This window comes from Copadichromis virginalis, linkage group LG20 (assembly GCF_057382275.1).
Source record: "Copadichromis virginalis isolate Kocher_CV1m ecotype Utaka linkage group LG20, C_Virginalis_male_GT1.1, whole genome shotgun sequence".
Lineage (NCBI taxonomy): Eukaryota > Metazoa > Chordata > Actinopteri > Cichliformes > Cichlidae > Copadichromis > Copadichromis virginalis.
In genome coordinates, this window is record NC_140637.1 from 11,415,850 (window position 1) to 11,428,127 (window position 12,278).

At 39.7% G+C, this 12,278-nt stretch overlaps 1 protein-coding gene across 2 annotated transcripts; it reads left to right on the top strand.

The window, feature by feature from the left end:
- The first annotated feature begins 2,764 nt into the window (after window positions 1-2,764).
- ampd1 (adenosine monophosphate deaminase 1 (isoform M)) lies at window positions 2,765-12,168 on the top strand. Of its 2 annotated transcripts, none has more exons than XM_085444762.1 (15): window positions 2,765-2,911; window positions 5,726-5,891; window positions 6,080-6,224; window positions 7,159-7,324; window positions 7,415-7,634; window positions 7,802-7,931; window positions 8,257-8,451; window positions 9,267-9,398; window positions 9,544-9,707; window positions 9,916-10,042; window positions 10,184-10,347; window positions 10,528-10,648; window positions 11,073-11,246; window positions 11,479-11,589; window positions 11,775-12,168. In XM_085444762.1, the coding sequence occupies exons 1-15, from the start codon at window positions 2,890-2,892 to the stop codon at window positions 11,928-11,930; spliced, it is 2,193 nt and encodes a 730-aa protein (XP_085300888.1). In that variant the 5' UTR covers window positions 2,765-2,889; the 3' UTR covers window positions 11,931-12,168. The 2 variants fall into 2 exon arrangements, with proteins under 2 accessions (XP_085300888.1, XP_085300887.1); XM_085444761.1 differs by lacking the exon at window positions 2,765-2,911 and adding an exon at window positions 4,994-5,078.
- The last annotated feature ends 110 nt before the right edge of the window (window positions 12,169-12,278 follow it).

Genomic DNA, 12,278 nt, shown 5'->3' on the forward strand with positions numbered 1-12,278 from the left:
GAATGTTCAATCCCAAACATCATGTAACACCAATTTGGACTATTTATCCATAGGAATCACTCGGTTGTTTGTGTGCTACATTTACAGTTTACACTCGTGCTTTGGTGTTTCTTAAAATCTCCTACAATATATCCCCAAAACTAAGGGGAAATGTGGAAATCACAGGAAACTGCTGCATGGCCAGATCCAAAGAACGCCTGTAGAGCGGGAGCCGGACACTGTGACACCTGTTGTTATTTGGTAGTGTCTGGCAGTTTGGATGATGATGATAGGAGTAATATGAGATGGACAAACTTGGACACTCTGCTCCCTCCTGCCTGTCTAAATCACATTTAGGCTACAGCCGCCAATAACCTCTCAGGTTCATATTGAAGAGTGTAGATCTCTCTGGAAAGACGAAATTCTTGAATCAGTCATTTTAGCTGTTTATCCTTGAAGTTCACTCTCACGTGGCAGATCGATACACTCTGTTCCTTGTGGCATTTGAGCAGGAAGCACTGATTTTTCCTACTGAGGCATGTAGCTGTAACACTTTAGTTAGCATTTTTGTGCAAATTGGGCACACCAGCTAAAGTTTGAGAGGATTAAACAGATCTCTTCTGTTTAAGTTAATAGTAGAAGAAACCTGTCGTTACAATTACAAGGAAATGTAAAACAAGATTGTGAAGTTTAAATACTTGAAAGGTATTTTTGTGAAATTTGTGCCCTATTTTAAATGATTTTTAAAAAATCCTTAATTCACCTTTAATAATTTAAACATTCCCATTCTGGCATTTTAATTCCCAAAGTCTGAACTGACTGACTGCCCACGTCTAACTTGATCTCTTTAACTAGTAAGAGGAACCTTGACATTTAGAATCACATTCCCTAAAAATAGATGGCTTGTTGGTTTGTGTCTTCCAGTGCACAGACATCGGGAAATGGGAGCGTGTGCAACACAAATCAACTTCATATATTTTCATAATATATCCTGCTATTCTGCAGTATTTAGCCCTCCAGATAGATTCATTTTTATTTTGTCTGATTCTGTCAAAAGCTTTAGAGTTAAATGGAATTAAATTTTTGATAAAGCAGTAAAACTACATTAGAAAACTTCAACAGCAATGACAACTGAAAGAATTTATCCCAAGGAAGCACTGGAATATTTTCATTTCATGAATTACAATGAGACCCCAGGCTTTTCTCCCAGTTAAACTTTTTTTGTTATTTTATTTTGACTTTTTTAATCCACAGTAAGCTGCATAAGATAAGATAAGATAAGATAACCTTTATTAGTCCCACACGTGGGAAATTTGTTTTGTAAACCCAGTGCCTCCTAGCAAATCTTAACCGTTACCTGCTGTGCCTGTTTTTCATGTGTTTCCTGCTCAAAGCACGTTCTTTTGAAAGCCAAAAGCAACTGGAAGCTGCACACCCAAATCTGTATGAGTTTTAGCTCAGAAAATAGGCTTGGTTGTATATGATTACTTAAACGCATATTATTGTGCACAGGTTAAAACATGTATATGCAGTCCTGTGAAAAATAAGTACACCCGTAAGGTATGCCTAAAAGGTGATACCATGCAATACTCTGTCCAAGTACAGGCTTCAAGCTGATCAAAATGCTGGGGCAGGACCTTAAGATAGCGATGCGTTACCTCACGTTATTGCTGCTAAAGGTGGTAATCATTCAGTGAGGTTAGCTTGTTCTTTTTCACGTGACTCTAAGGTGATTTTGCTGAGAAATATTTGAATAGTTGAATTGGATGTGAAGTGTTGTGTTTCTTTAAGCAATGTCACATTTTCTCATTTAAAAAGCATTTCAGTAATACTGGTCCAGCCCTTATAGCTTTAAAAGCTTTAAAATGTTGCTTGTGTAAAGTACTTTTGAAATCAAATGAGGAAGAATTTGTGGGTAAGACCAAATGCTAGGTTGTATTAGGGTTTCAGCATCTCTGAATGGAGGGGGGGGGGGGGACTTCAGATAGCTATGTCCCTCAGAGTCTGCCAGCCGGTGAGCAGAATGAACACCTGTCCAGCAGTGACTGGGGATCGAAGATTATGGGAAGGGATTTAGAAGTGATGGAAATCAGAGAAGTACTGAGGGGCAGGAGTGTGAAGGGACTTGTAAGTGAGAAGAATGACTGAATTTAAGGCAGGACTTTGGGAGCTATGTAGAGTGCCGAGAGTAGGAGTGATCTCTTGCCAGGATATAGCGAGTTTTGAGCACTTCACAGCCTGTCCTTGACTTTACTTGTGGCTTATTATTTCAATAAGACGCTATTACAGAAGTCCACACAGAATCTGACAAATGCATGGGATCCTTCAGCAACAGGATAGAGATGTAAAATCCAGAGACAAGAGCTGACTGTCATCTGCACAGCCATGATGTTGTGCTAGGAAGCACCTTGTTGTGAAGTTGAATGTTATTGTCTCTACCACCTAATGATGGAACACTAACAGTGCAGACAGGGCAATGTGGGTGTGAGCTTCCTTCTAATTTCCTTCTTCTACTTCCTCGCTAATTATAATTTATGCAAAGAAGTGGTTTATAAGTCAGCCCATCTTATGTACCACCTACCATGTTCACAGCAACTCATGCAGCTATCATGGTGTTTCATAAGATGAGTCCCCATGTATGCAAATACCTGTCAGTTTGTCAAAACACTATGCCAGCCGGGGGGGTCCTGTATGCACACAGATGACTTAAAATAGATCTAGACACATATGAGTTCCACATTACATCAAGGCATGTTTCATGTGGCCACAGCGGGTTCTGGTTACAGTTGAGCAGAGGGTGCTTAATATTGCCCAGAGCAAGCACGGGGCTCCACACTTCCCAACTACAGTGGTCCAGTGCCTGACCACCCGCTACCAGTCCTCAGGATAGTTTAACTGAAGACCATCACCATGCCGAAAGTTTTGGTTCCAGGTCAGTTTGGGCAAAATGAAACAGGGACTTCATATATACTACACTAACAGAGGGGAGGTTTGGAGATTTTTTTAAAGAAATGAACAAAGTCTTCACCAGTGGTGCTATCATTTCATGGAATTTCTTAACCAGTAGAAGACAGAAGGGTGACAAAGATGTCCCCCTACTGCCCGACTGAGATGAAGTGATGTGCTGATTTTATATTACACTGGTCACACTTTTCTGTGCAGCATGTAGTATAAACAACTGTTTAGGCAATAAATCCACATTTGTTTAGCAGTGCCATTCCAGGGGTATCTTCCTTATGGGTGGCAGTGACAGCTTTAATGGCAGCTTCACTGGGGTTAAAAATGCACATACGTCCAGCGTGAGATAGTGATCTGTGTCTGCATAACACTAGCTAACTAGTGTTAATATGCACAATTCATTTAATACAATTCTATATCTATAAGATCTATTTTAAGCATGCGGTATATAGTCGTTGGTATTGTACTACAGGGGTGTGTATCAGCTTTTGGTAATGCACCTGTGGTTTACTATCAACAGTGAAAATAGCAGGAAAGGAAATACGATGAATGCTATTTGTCATCATGTTCACAGAGATTGTGTTTGCCATCCAGATAATTTTTCTAGGTTTGTACTTTCATTGTGATCCTTCTTGTAGTACATGCCCACCACAGAAAATCTCTGTCATTAATACTATTTTGAATGCTGCAGTAATAGTTGCTAATTTTAGGCCTGCCTTCACCAGGCACAGGGCAACCGGCCAGTTACATTATGCAAGAGTCTTTCAAAAGGTGAAAAGATGAAGTGCTGAAGCCTGACCACCTGCAGACAGGTTTGACTTCACAGCTAATAGAATTAAGTTGTATTAATTAGTACAACTTTTCAATTAAAAATACTTGTTGCAAATTATTTTGCAACAATTAATGCGGTAAAATATGACTGATTTTAAGACCTATTGATCAGCCACAGACAAAGTTGAGTGACAAATAATGTGGAAATGATTGAACCAATAATTCAGTTTACTAAAGGTGATATTTAGCTATGGCGATAGGAGTATTATGCAGTTTTCCGGGAGACCTCACCTGCTCCACGAGCCACTATGGATGATTTTTTTTCATCAATTGTTTAACACACTTATTTCATTGTTATTGTTGTTCTGAGATATAACCAGGCATGTTTTGTTTCCCCTTTAACCTGGACTGTCCCACCCCGACTGGGATTTTTTTGCTTTTTCACCAGAGGGAGGAAGTAAGTATCTAGATGGGAAATGAATTAGGGAATTTGAAATACAGATTCAAGTATTTCAAAATGCATGGTTTACTGCCTAGTTGTGAGGCAGTCACATCACCAAACCTGCATTTTTTTTATTTGAAAGCAACCTTTTCTGATGTTTTTTTTTTTTTTTTTTTGCGAATGAACACAAAAAAGGAAATGATGGGATAAAGTGCAAATTGACAGCATTTATTAATAAACTGTTCACATTCAATATCAGTTCTCCACAAACAGCTTGATCCATGAGGACTCAACTGAAAGTGAACATCTGCATTAATAAATGACTTTTGCCACCACGAAAAGCTTAACATACAGCGATGCACATATCAAGAACTTTAGGTGACAATCAAACCGTTTGGTACAGACAGCATATCCCAGGGCCACACAGTTAGTGCATCCTTATATGCATGACCATACTGCACATTTTAGTTGAAACATGTTGCTCCACTGGGAGCAGAGACACAATGAAACAATCTCTGTGTGTATTTTGAAGATGTGGTCAGCAGTTGCAACACTTAATCAATTTTAACAGCCATGTGTCCAATCCATACACATCCTCACACTGTGCCTTACATTAATGTCACTTACCCATTTATCACAAGTAGTCCAACATTTAATTTCATTATTCATGTGTGCAAGGTTTGCTACTGCATGCATTTTCTAATCTATGTTGTTTTATTTATATAAATATATATATATATATATAGGCTTTTATATTACACAACTTGATATCAACGTACTGTGGATAACGATAAAGTGTTTGGGGTTTATTCATGTATAACCTTCTGCATAATATTATCTAACCAATGCTTTTCCTAACACTTTCTTTTCTGGGTTTTATTCCCCATGATGCATCTCTCTCTCTTGCTGGGTATATCAGGTCAACAGAGTAAGTATGGAGAATGGCGAATGGAAGCCAAAGTCACTTCAGTATCAAACTCTATGCTAGAGATGTCACCTTAGAGGAGAATGTGTTGGCTCTTGCAAGTGCATGTAAAAAAGTAGAGTTGGTCTAGAGAGTATTTTTGTACACAGTGGGTTGTTAAATAGAGCTACAAAGGCTTTGCATTGTCACTGTCTCATTTTTGTGTGTGTTTGCATTAATCTTTGCGTGTGCGTATATATTTTTTAGCATATTTTCATCAAAAACAAGAATAAAAAGCCACTTACACTGTGGCGGATTAGGTGCAATTACGCAATTATAAAGAGAAGTGGACCTGGAGTGCTTCATCAGTGTAGTCCCTCAATATGCATGATTGTTGCAGGCTATACTGGAGGTCAGAGTTTCCCAGTTGTAGTGACTGTTGCCATGTATGCTTGTGCTGGAGCCTGTACACATCATTGAGGAATATGCTGTGAATGCAATGCAATGCAGTACATCATGTCCAAGATTTTCCTCCTTAAAATTTTTTCATTTTGTAATGTAGATCATAGCAGGCAATCCTGAATGTGGCCCGCCTAGTTTAGTTCGATGTTGCATGGTGTTATATGAACGGAATGCGTTTCTGTTACTTGAACTTTCTGTGCGCATCACAGAGACCGATGACAAGATGAGGGCCTTCGCAGAGCAGGTCTTTGCTTCTGAGACCAAAGACGAAACGATCCGCGATGAAATCTCCATGTTTGATGTGGCTGAGGACTGTCCCATCATCCATCATGAGATGGCCCACCATCTGCACACTGATGATGATGAGCAGAAACGGTGAGATGGAAGATTTTGAATAGTGATGCTACAAAATCATGATTTGCTTCCTGAAAGAACCACAACGACAAAAAATCATTACACAACTTTATTATTTAATGGGGGAAATTTGCTTAGTAGTAACAACAAATATTTGATCAATTTTGACAGAAAAATTAAGTCAGACTTCACTATCTCATCTTCCACAGCAAGAAGCGCTCCCGTACCATGGCCGTGCCCACGGGTGCTTCCCAGGCAGCTGCTACTGTAGTGTCAGTGGAAGTGGACACGCCCACCTATCTGGAAGTGCCTGTCTTCCAGAGAGTGGCTGTCATTGGAGACTATGCTGCTGGGGTACTGTTTATTTTCGCATAATTAAAAAACATTAAACTTCTTATGTTACACTTTGAGGTCAACCATAAATAACACCTTCGTCCAGTGGTGTAACTTCACAGTGTATTAGCACGTTGTGATGTCACTCGGAGGGGTGGTTCTGGGTGCGACAAGGTAAAAGTCTTTAAAGCTTATAAAAGTTATAGCATGAACTGAATTTTAAAAGAAAGTAGTTTATTAAGCACTATTCACAAATGCTTGGTAAGACTGACATGCATTTCAATCAGACTGGCTTTTCAATTGCAGCGACTCCTGAATTGGGTTTGAATTGGTATTGATAGCTTTAAAATTGAAACTACCTGTAGCACATTCAAACTGGGTCAAGCAGACATGAATGTGACAAGTGGTGAGTATAAATTTCACTGACTATATTTTGTTAGTGCGTGAGTGTCCTCACAGGCTACCTCCCACTATGAAAGGCCATGAGTGGAGCTCATGTGAGAGTATGCTAAAGTTTCAGGTTTCACCACCGTTGGTTTGACATTTACAGTAGAGCGAGAGAAAACTTTGGAGGAAGTGACTTTGCTTTAACTTTGGGCCTCACATTTGTTAAGATAAAGGTTTGTTCACTGCATATGTAACATGTTGTGTTAACATTACACAGAGCAAATGACTGATTGTGTAATATATACTCTTTTTTTAAAAAAAATTGCCATTGAGATGAGATTGGAGCAAATAAAAAGTTCTAGTACTTAAATTTGTTTTAACAGTATAGTATCCATCTGCTTCATCCATCCATCCAGTTTATCCAGTTTACGGTCGCAGGGGTGCTGGAGCTCATCCCAGCTGTTATAGGCCAACCTGGACAGGAAGCCAGTCTGACACAGGGCTAATGTGTTTCATTAATTCCACATTGTTTAACAGTTTACTGTTATCTCTCGTATGTGCTATTCAGGTGACCATGGATGACTTTGAGCTGGCATGCAGGGGTCTGTACCGTGCTTTAACCATCAGGGAGAAGTACATGCGACTGGCCTTCCAGCGCTTCCCAAGAACAGCCTCCCAGTACCTGCGTCAGACTGAAGGAGAATCTTTCAGACCGGAAGAACAATTGGAGCCAGGTGATAATAAAAGGAGATCAGGGTTAGCATGATTTGAAATGATCTTATGTAGAAGATGTGTACTTAATTATATGTCGCATCTATCCTCAGTCTTCACAAGTCCTCCAAAGGAAGGGGAAGACCCCTTTGATGTCAAGAACCTGCCAAAGAATCTGGGCTATGTTGCTCGTATGAAGGATGGTGTGATTTATGTGTACAATGACGCTGCAGCTGCTGACAAACATCAGCCAAAGGACATGCCCTACCCAGACCTCAATACCTTTATCGATGACATGAACTTCCTCATCGCTCTTATTGCACAGGGCCCAACGTGAGTCCTTTAAAAGTGCTCATTACTCTGTTTTTAGATTTTAGAACTGAAATTCATCTGATTTCAAAAAGTGCCAACACAATTTCTCCTCATTTTTGTAATTTAGCTGTAATTCTTCCTAGGTGAAAGTGCTATCAAAGCACAATTATTTCCACTTTATTTTGCAGAAAGACTTACACTCACCGCCGTCTTAAGTTTCTCATGTCCAAGTTTAATGTGCATGAGATGCTGAATGAGATGGAGGAGATGAAAGAGGTGAAGAAGAACCCTCACAGGGACTTCTACAATTGCAGAAAGGTAGTTGCTTTAAACCTTCTGTCAATTTAATGTGAAGTGACATAAAATAAAATACCAGTGTGATTAGCACAGTTGCAGGATTTTTCAGAAATCTGTGACTATCAACAGCTTTGTGCTGATTTTAACTGGAATGTGTAGTAGAGTTTAAGTAATGTCCTATTTATTTGTTGTGCATGATCATTTCACACATTTTCTATCATCTTCCTTACTTCCAGCTGCAGTGCAGCTCGTGGAGTCTTTAGCTCCCTCTTGTGACCGATCACATGTATTACATTGCACAAACAAAAACCTCACTGATCACCCTGCCATCTCTATTCCTTTCAAGGTGGACACTCACATCCATGCTGCTGCCTGCATGAACCAGAAGCACCTGCTGCGCTTTATCAAAAAGTCTTACCGTGTGGATGCTGAACGTGTAGTGCACAACCTCAAAGGGAAGGAGGTCACCATGAAGGAGCTCTTTCAGTCCCTTAACCTGCATCCATACGACCTCACTGTGGACTCACTGGATGTGCACGCTGTGGGTTTTTTTTTTTTTTTTTTAGTAATCTAACAACTAATAACAGACTTTTATTATAGTAAAGTAACAAGGCACACATAGTGACAGGATACATTTCCATGAAAGCCATTAAGTGTTCAAGATAAGAATAAAAATATGTAATAGTCAGATAATAACAAAAAAAAAACCCCAAACATTATAATTGAAAGATAAACCATCAGTTTTATATTATCTTTAAAGGATTGTACACATAGAACATAAAGATTATAGTGCTACCAAATTTACCATTTACCAGGACTTGTACCATGATGACCAATGTGCAGGAAAAACTGCTGCTGGGTGAGCAACGTGTGGCCTCACCTCTGTAGGCCACACGTTGCTAAAACCTGAAAACTGGATCAGATTCAGTAAAAGGATTAGATGTTACAATCCCTTACAATGCATTGGTTTAAATGGAGAGACTCTTGGAGGATGGCTGTTATGAGGAAAAGCAGCCCAGAAAAGTTACCAGCGGCACACGTCGTTGTGTACCTCAACCTTCGTTCTTTTACCCAAGATAATCTGCCATTTTTCCTTGGTTAGGTTTAGGGATTAGAGATCTGATCTAAGTGATCATATTAAAATTTGGGGCACATTGTCAGTAGTGGACCTTGGATTCATCAAGTGTTTCGGCTATAGGATAAACTTCTTTTCTAATTCTTGAGGAAATGTTTAAATATCAAAAAGTTTGTATTCTATAAAAGCAAACACTTTTATTAAAACCAAATGTGTCGTGTTGCCTGTTCAGTTTTATAACTTCTTTGGTCTAAATTATCATCTTGTATCTTTCTCTGAAGGGTAGACAAACCTTCCAGCGTTTCGATAAGTTCAACGCCAAGTACAACCCAGTAGGAGCCAGTGAGCTGCGTGACCTGTACCTGAAGACAGAGAATCACATCAATGGAGAGTACTTTGCCACTATCATCAAGGTTAGTTTCAAACGACTTCTCTGTAAAACTGTATAACTGTCACTGTGGCAGCTGAAGATCAAGGTTGTTATAACTACTTTATTAATATTCAGTTTTATACACTGAACTGGTGATTTGAGCTTGATTTGATCTTTGGGAAAACCAGGAAGTAGCCAGTGATCTCGAGGAAGCCAGGTACCAGTATGCTGAGCCCCGTCTGTCCATTTATGGCTGCAACGCCAACGAGTGGAACAAGCTCTCGAACTGGTTCGTCAGGCACAGGGTTTACTCCCCAAACCTCAAATGGATGATTCAAATACCTAGGATCTAGTAAGTTTTCAGTCTTCTCTTTGTTCTGTATAAACACACCAAACTGTCAGAGAGATGGAAAACTCTTACATTTATACATTTCATGCTTTTTCTTTTTGTTTGCCTGCATTAAAGAATATGCATTCAAATACTAAAGCTACCTCTACTGCTACCAAGAATGGATGAAATTTTCATTTAAATAATGCCATTTGTCCATGTTCTATCTCAGCGACATCTTCAGAGGCAGAAACTTTGTGCCACACTTTGGCAAAATGTTGGAGAACATTTTCCTGCCTGTGTTCAAGGCCACCATTGATCCACAGTCCAGTCCTGAGCTAAGCATCTTCCTCAAGCATGTGAGTCACTGTTCAGACACAAAAATACATGCTGAACCTTGATTTCCAATCCACACATAAAGATATAGCTGTAGAAAAGATTCAATCCGAATACTACGGTATAATCCCGGGATAATCCATTGTTTTCTACTCAATGTGTAGGTGACAGGCTTTGACAGTGTGGATGATGAGTCCAAACACAGTGGCCACATGTTCTCCACTAAAAGCCCCAAACCAGAGGAGTGGGACATCGCCAAAAACCCCTCCTACACCTACTACATCTACTACATGTATGCCAATATCGCTGCCCTCAACCAGCTGCGCAAGTGAGTAATGCTATTTCCATACATGCTTTTTCTTTTTTCATCCTATTGGATTGAAGCACTCGGATTTCTTTGTCAGAGATCATTATTTTCTCTAAACATTTACAGTGAGTATATATTTAACTCTTGTCTGAGTATGTCTGCTACTTTCTGTTGTATCATTCCTGTTCTTCTGCTCTCCAGACAGAGGGGCATGAACACATTCATGTTCAGGCCTCACTGCGGTGAGGCTGGTGCCATAACCCACTTGCTGGCTGCATTCATGACTGCTGACAATATCTCTCATGGCCTTAACCTCAAGAAGGTCAGTCCTCTGAATGCAGCATTTCATTTGCCTTAAAATGCACTTTAATTCATATGCATGATCAGGCAATTGCCAGACCAAGCAACCATAACAATAGTCTTAAAACACAATATAAGTCGAATCAAAGTAGAAAATTTTTTTTTTTTTTTATGTGTTTGCCTATACACCACATTTTATATAATATCTGTCTGACAAGTTAACAGTGATAGATTAAGTCAGCCTAACTCTTTAGTTGAATGTGGCCAATGATACAACTGACATGTAATTCTAGTATTGAAGTGTAAAGTTCAATTTCAGATTTGGCATGATTCTTGTGAGCAAGTTAAAACATTGATTATTGCCTATTTATATTTTGTGTTGTTATATTTGTTAAAAATATGAAGCTTGTAAAGTCACTGTTTTCCCCTCAACCCTTCACAAACAGAGCCCCGTGCTGCAGTACCTGTATGTCTTGACCCAGATCCCGATCGCCATGTCCCCACTGAGCAACAATAGCTTGTTCCTTGAGTATGCCAAGAACCCGCTGCTTGAGTTCCATAAGAAAGGCTTGGTGGTGTCTCTGTCCACCGATGACCCCATGCAGTTCCACTACACCAAGGTCTGAGTCTTTGGTGACAACATAGACAAATACACGCAGCCTGTTGTGCTGTTTATTGTTTAATATGTAGATGGACAGAGATGGTCAGCATTGATGATAAACACATTCTGTAAATCAGATAAATTGGTGTTGTGTGCAATTTTTTTTAATGCAATCCATTTCATATGATCTCAAGTTGAAGCAGGAGTATTCAGTAATATCAGTCTTGTTTTTTTTTTTTTAATGTCCACAGGAACCTCTAATGGAAGAATATGCCATTGCAGCTCAGGTGTTCAAGCTCAGCACCTGTGACATGTGTGAGATTGCCAGGAACAGCGTGCTTCAGAGCGCCCTCTCTGATGAGGTAAAACAGACACACACCTACAAGTCTGTACTTGAGTCAAAGAGAATAACAAGAGCCAAGAGAACATTACAAAATACATATATTCTTAGTGACACTATAGTGAGAACTACCAAAGGTGGTTTGAAGAACTTTGACTGTAATTGCCAGTTAAAACATTTCTTTGTGGGGTTCTTTTTGCGCTGCAGGAGAAGTGCCACTTCCTGGGTAAGGATTACCTCAAAGAGGGTCCAGAGGGCAACGACATCCGCAAAACCAACGTGCCTCAGATCCGTATGGCGTACCGCTATGAGACCTTGTGCTACGAGCTCAACCTCATCAAGGAGGGCTTGAAGTCTGAGTAAACCGACCGGACCCACCCTTACTTAGACACTACTCTCTTTTGTGATATGGAAAAGTTTCTACGTTTGTTAATCGCAGTGGAATCTCAAAGAAGCTGACCATTTAAAATACAGATGTTCTCTCTATTTAAGGAAGAAATGCTTTTACAATCTGCACATCTGTGACTTGCACATTACAGTATGTTTTTTTCAGTTGGAGAAACGTGTATAAGAATGGAAGGAAATAAACGGTGCAATTGCATTTCTGTGGTCGTTGCCAAATTGTTTACCCGACAGGAAGATCTTGTCCTACTGTGTTGCCTTAAGACATTTCTTGAAAGCTGTTTACCTTATTTATTTAACGTTTAGCAG

What these genes read in the sequence shown, in the direction of transcription:
- ampd1 (XM_085444761.1), top strand. Translation starts at nt 5,036, where the DNA reads ATGATGCATCTCTCTCTCTTGCTGGGTATATCAGGTCAACAGA. An exon ending in GATGATGATGAGCAGAAACG is followed by an intron (nt 5,892 to 6,079) that starts GTGAGATGGAAG and finishes CATCTTCCACAG; the next exon opens with CAAGAAGCGCTCCCGTACCA. An exon ending in AGAGCGCCCTCTCTGATGAG is followed by an intron (nt 11,590 to 11,774) that starts GTAAAACAGACA and finishes TTTGCGCTGCAG; the next exon opens with GAGAAGTGCCACTTCCTGGG.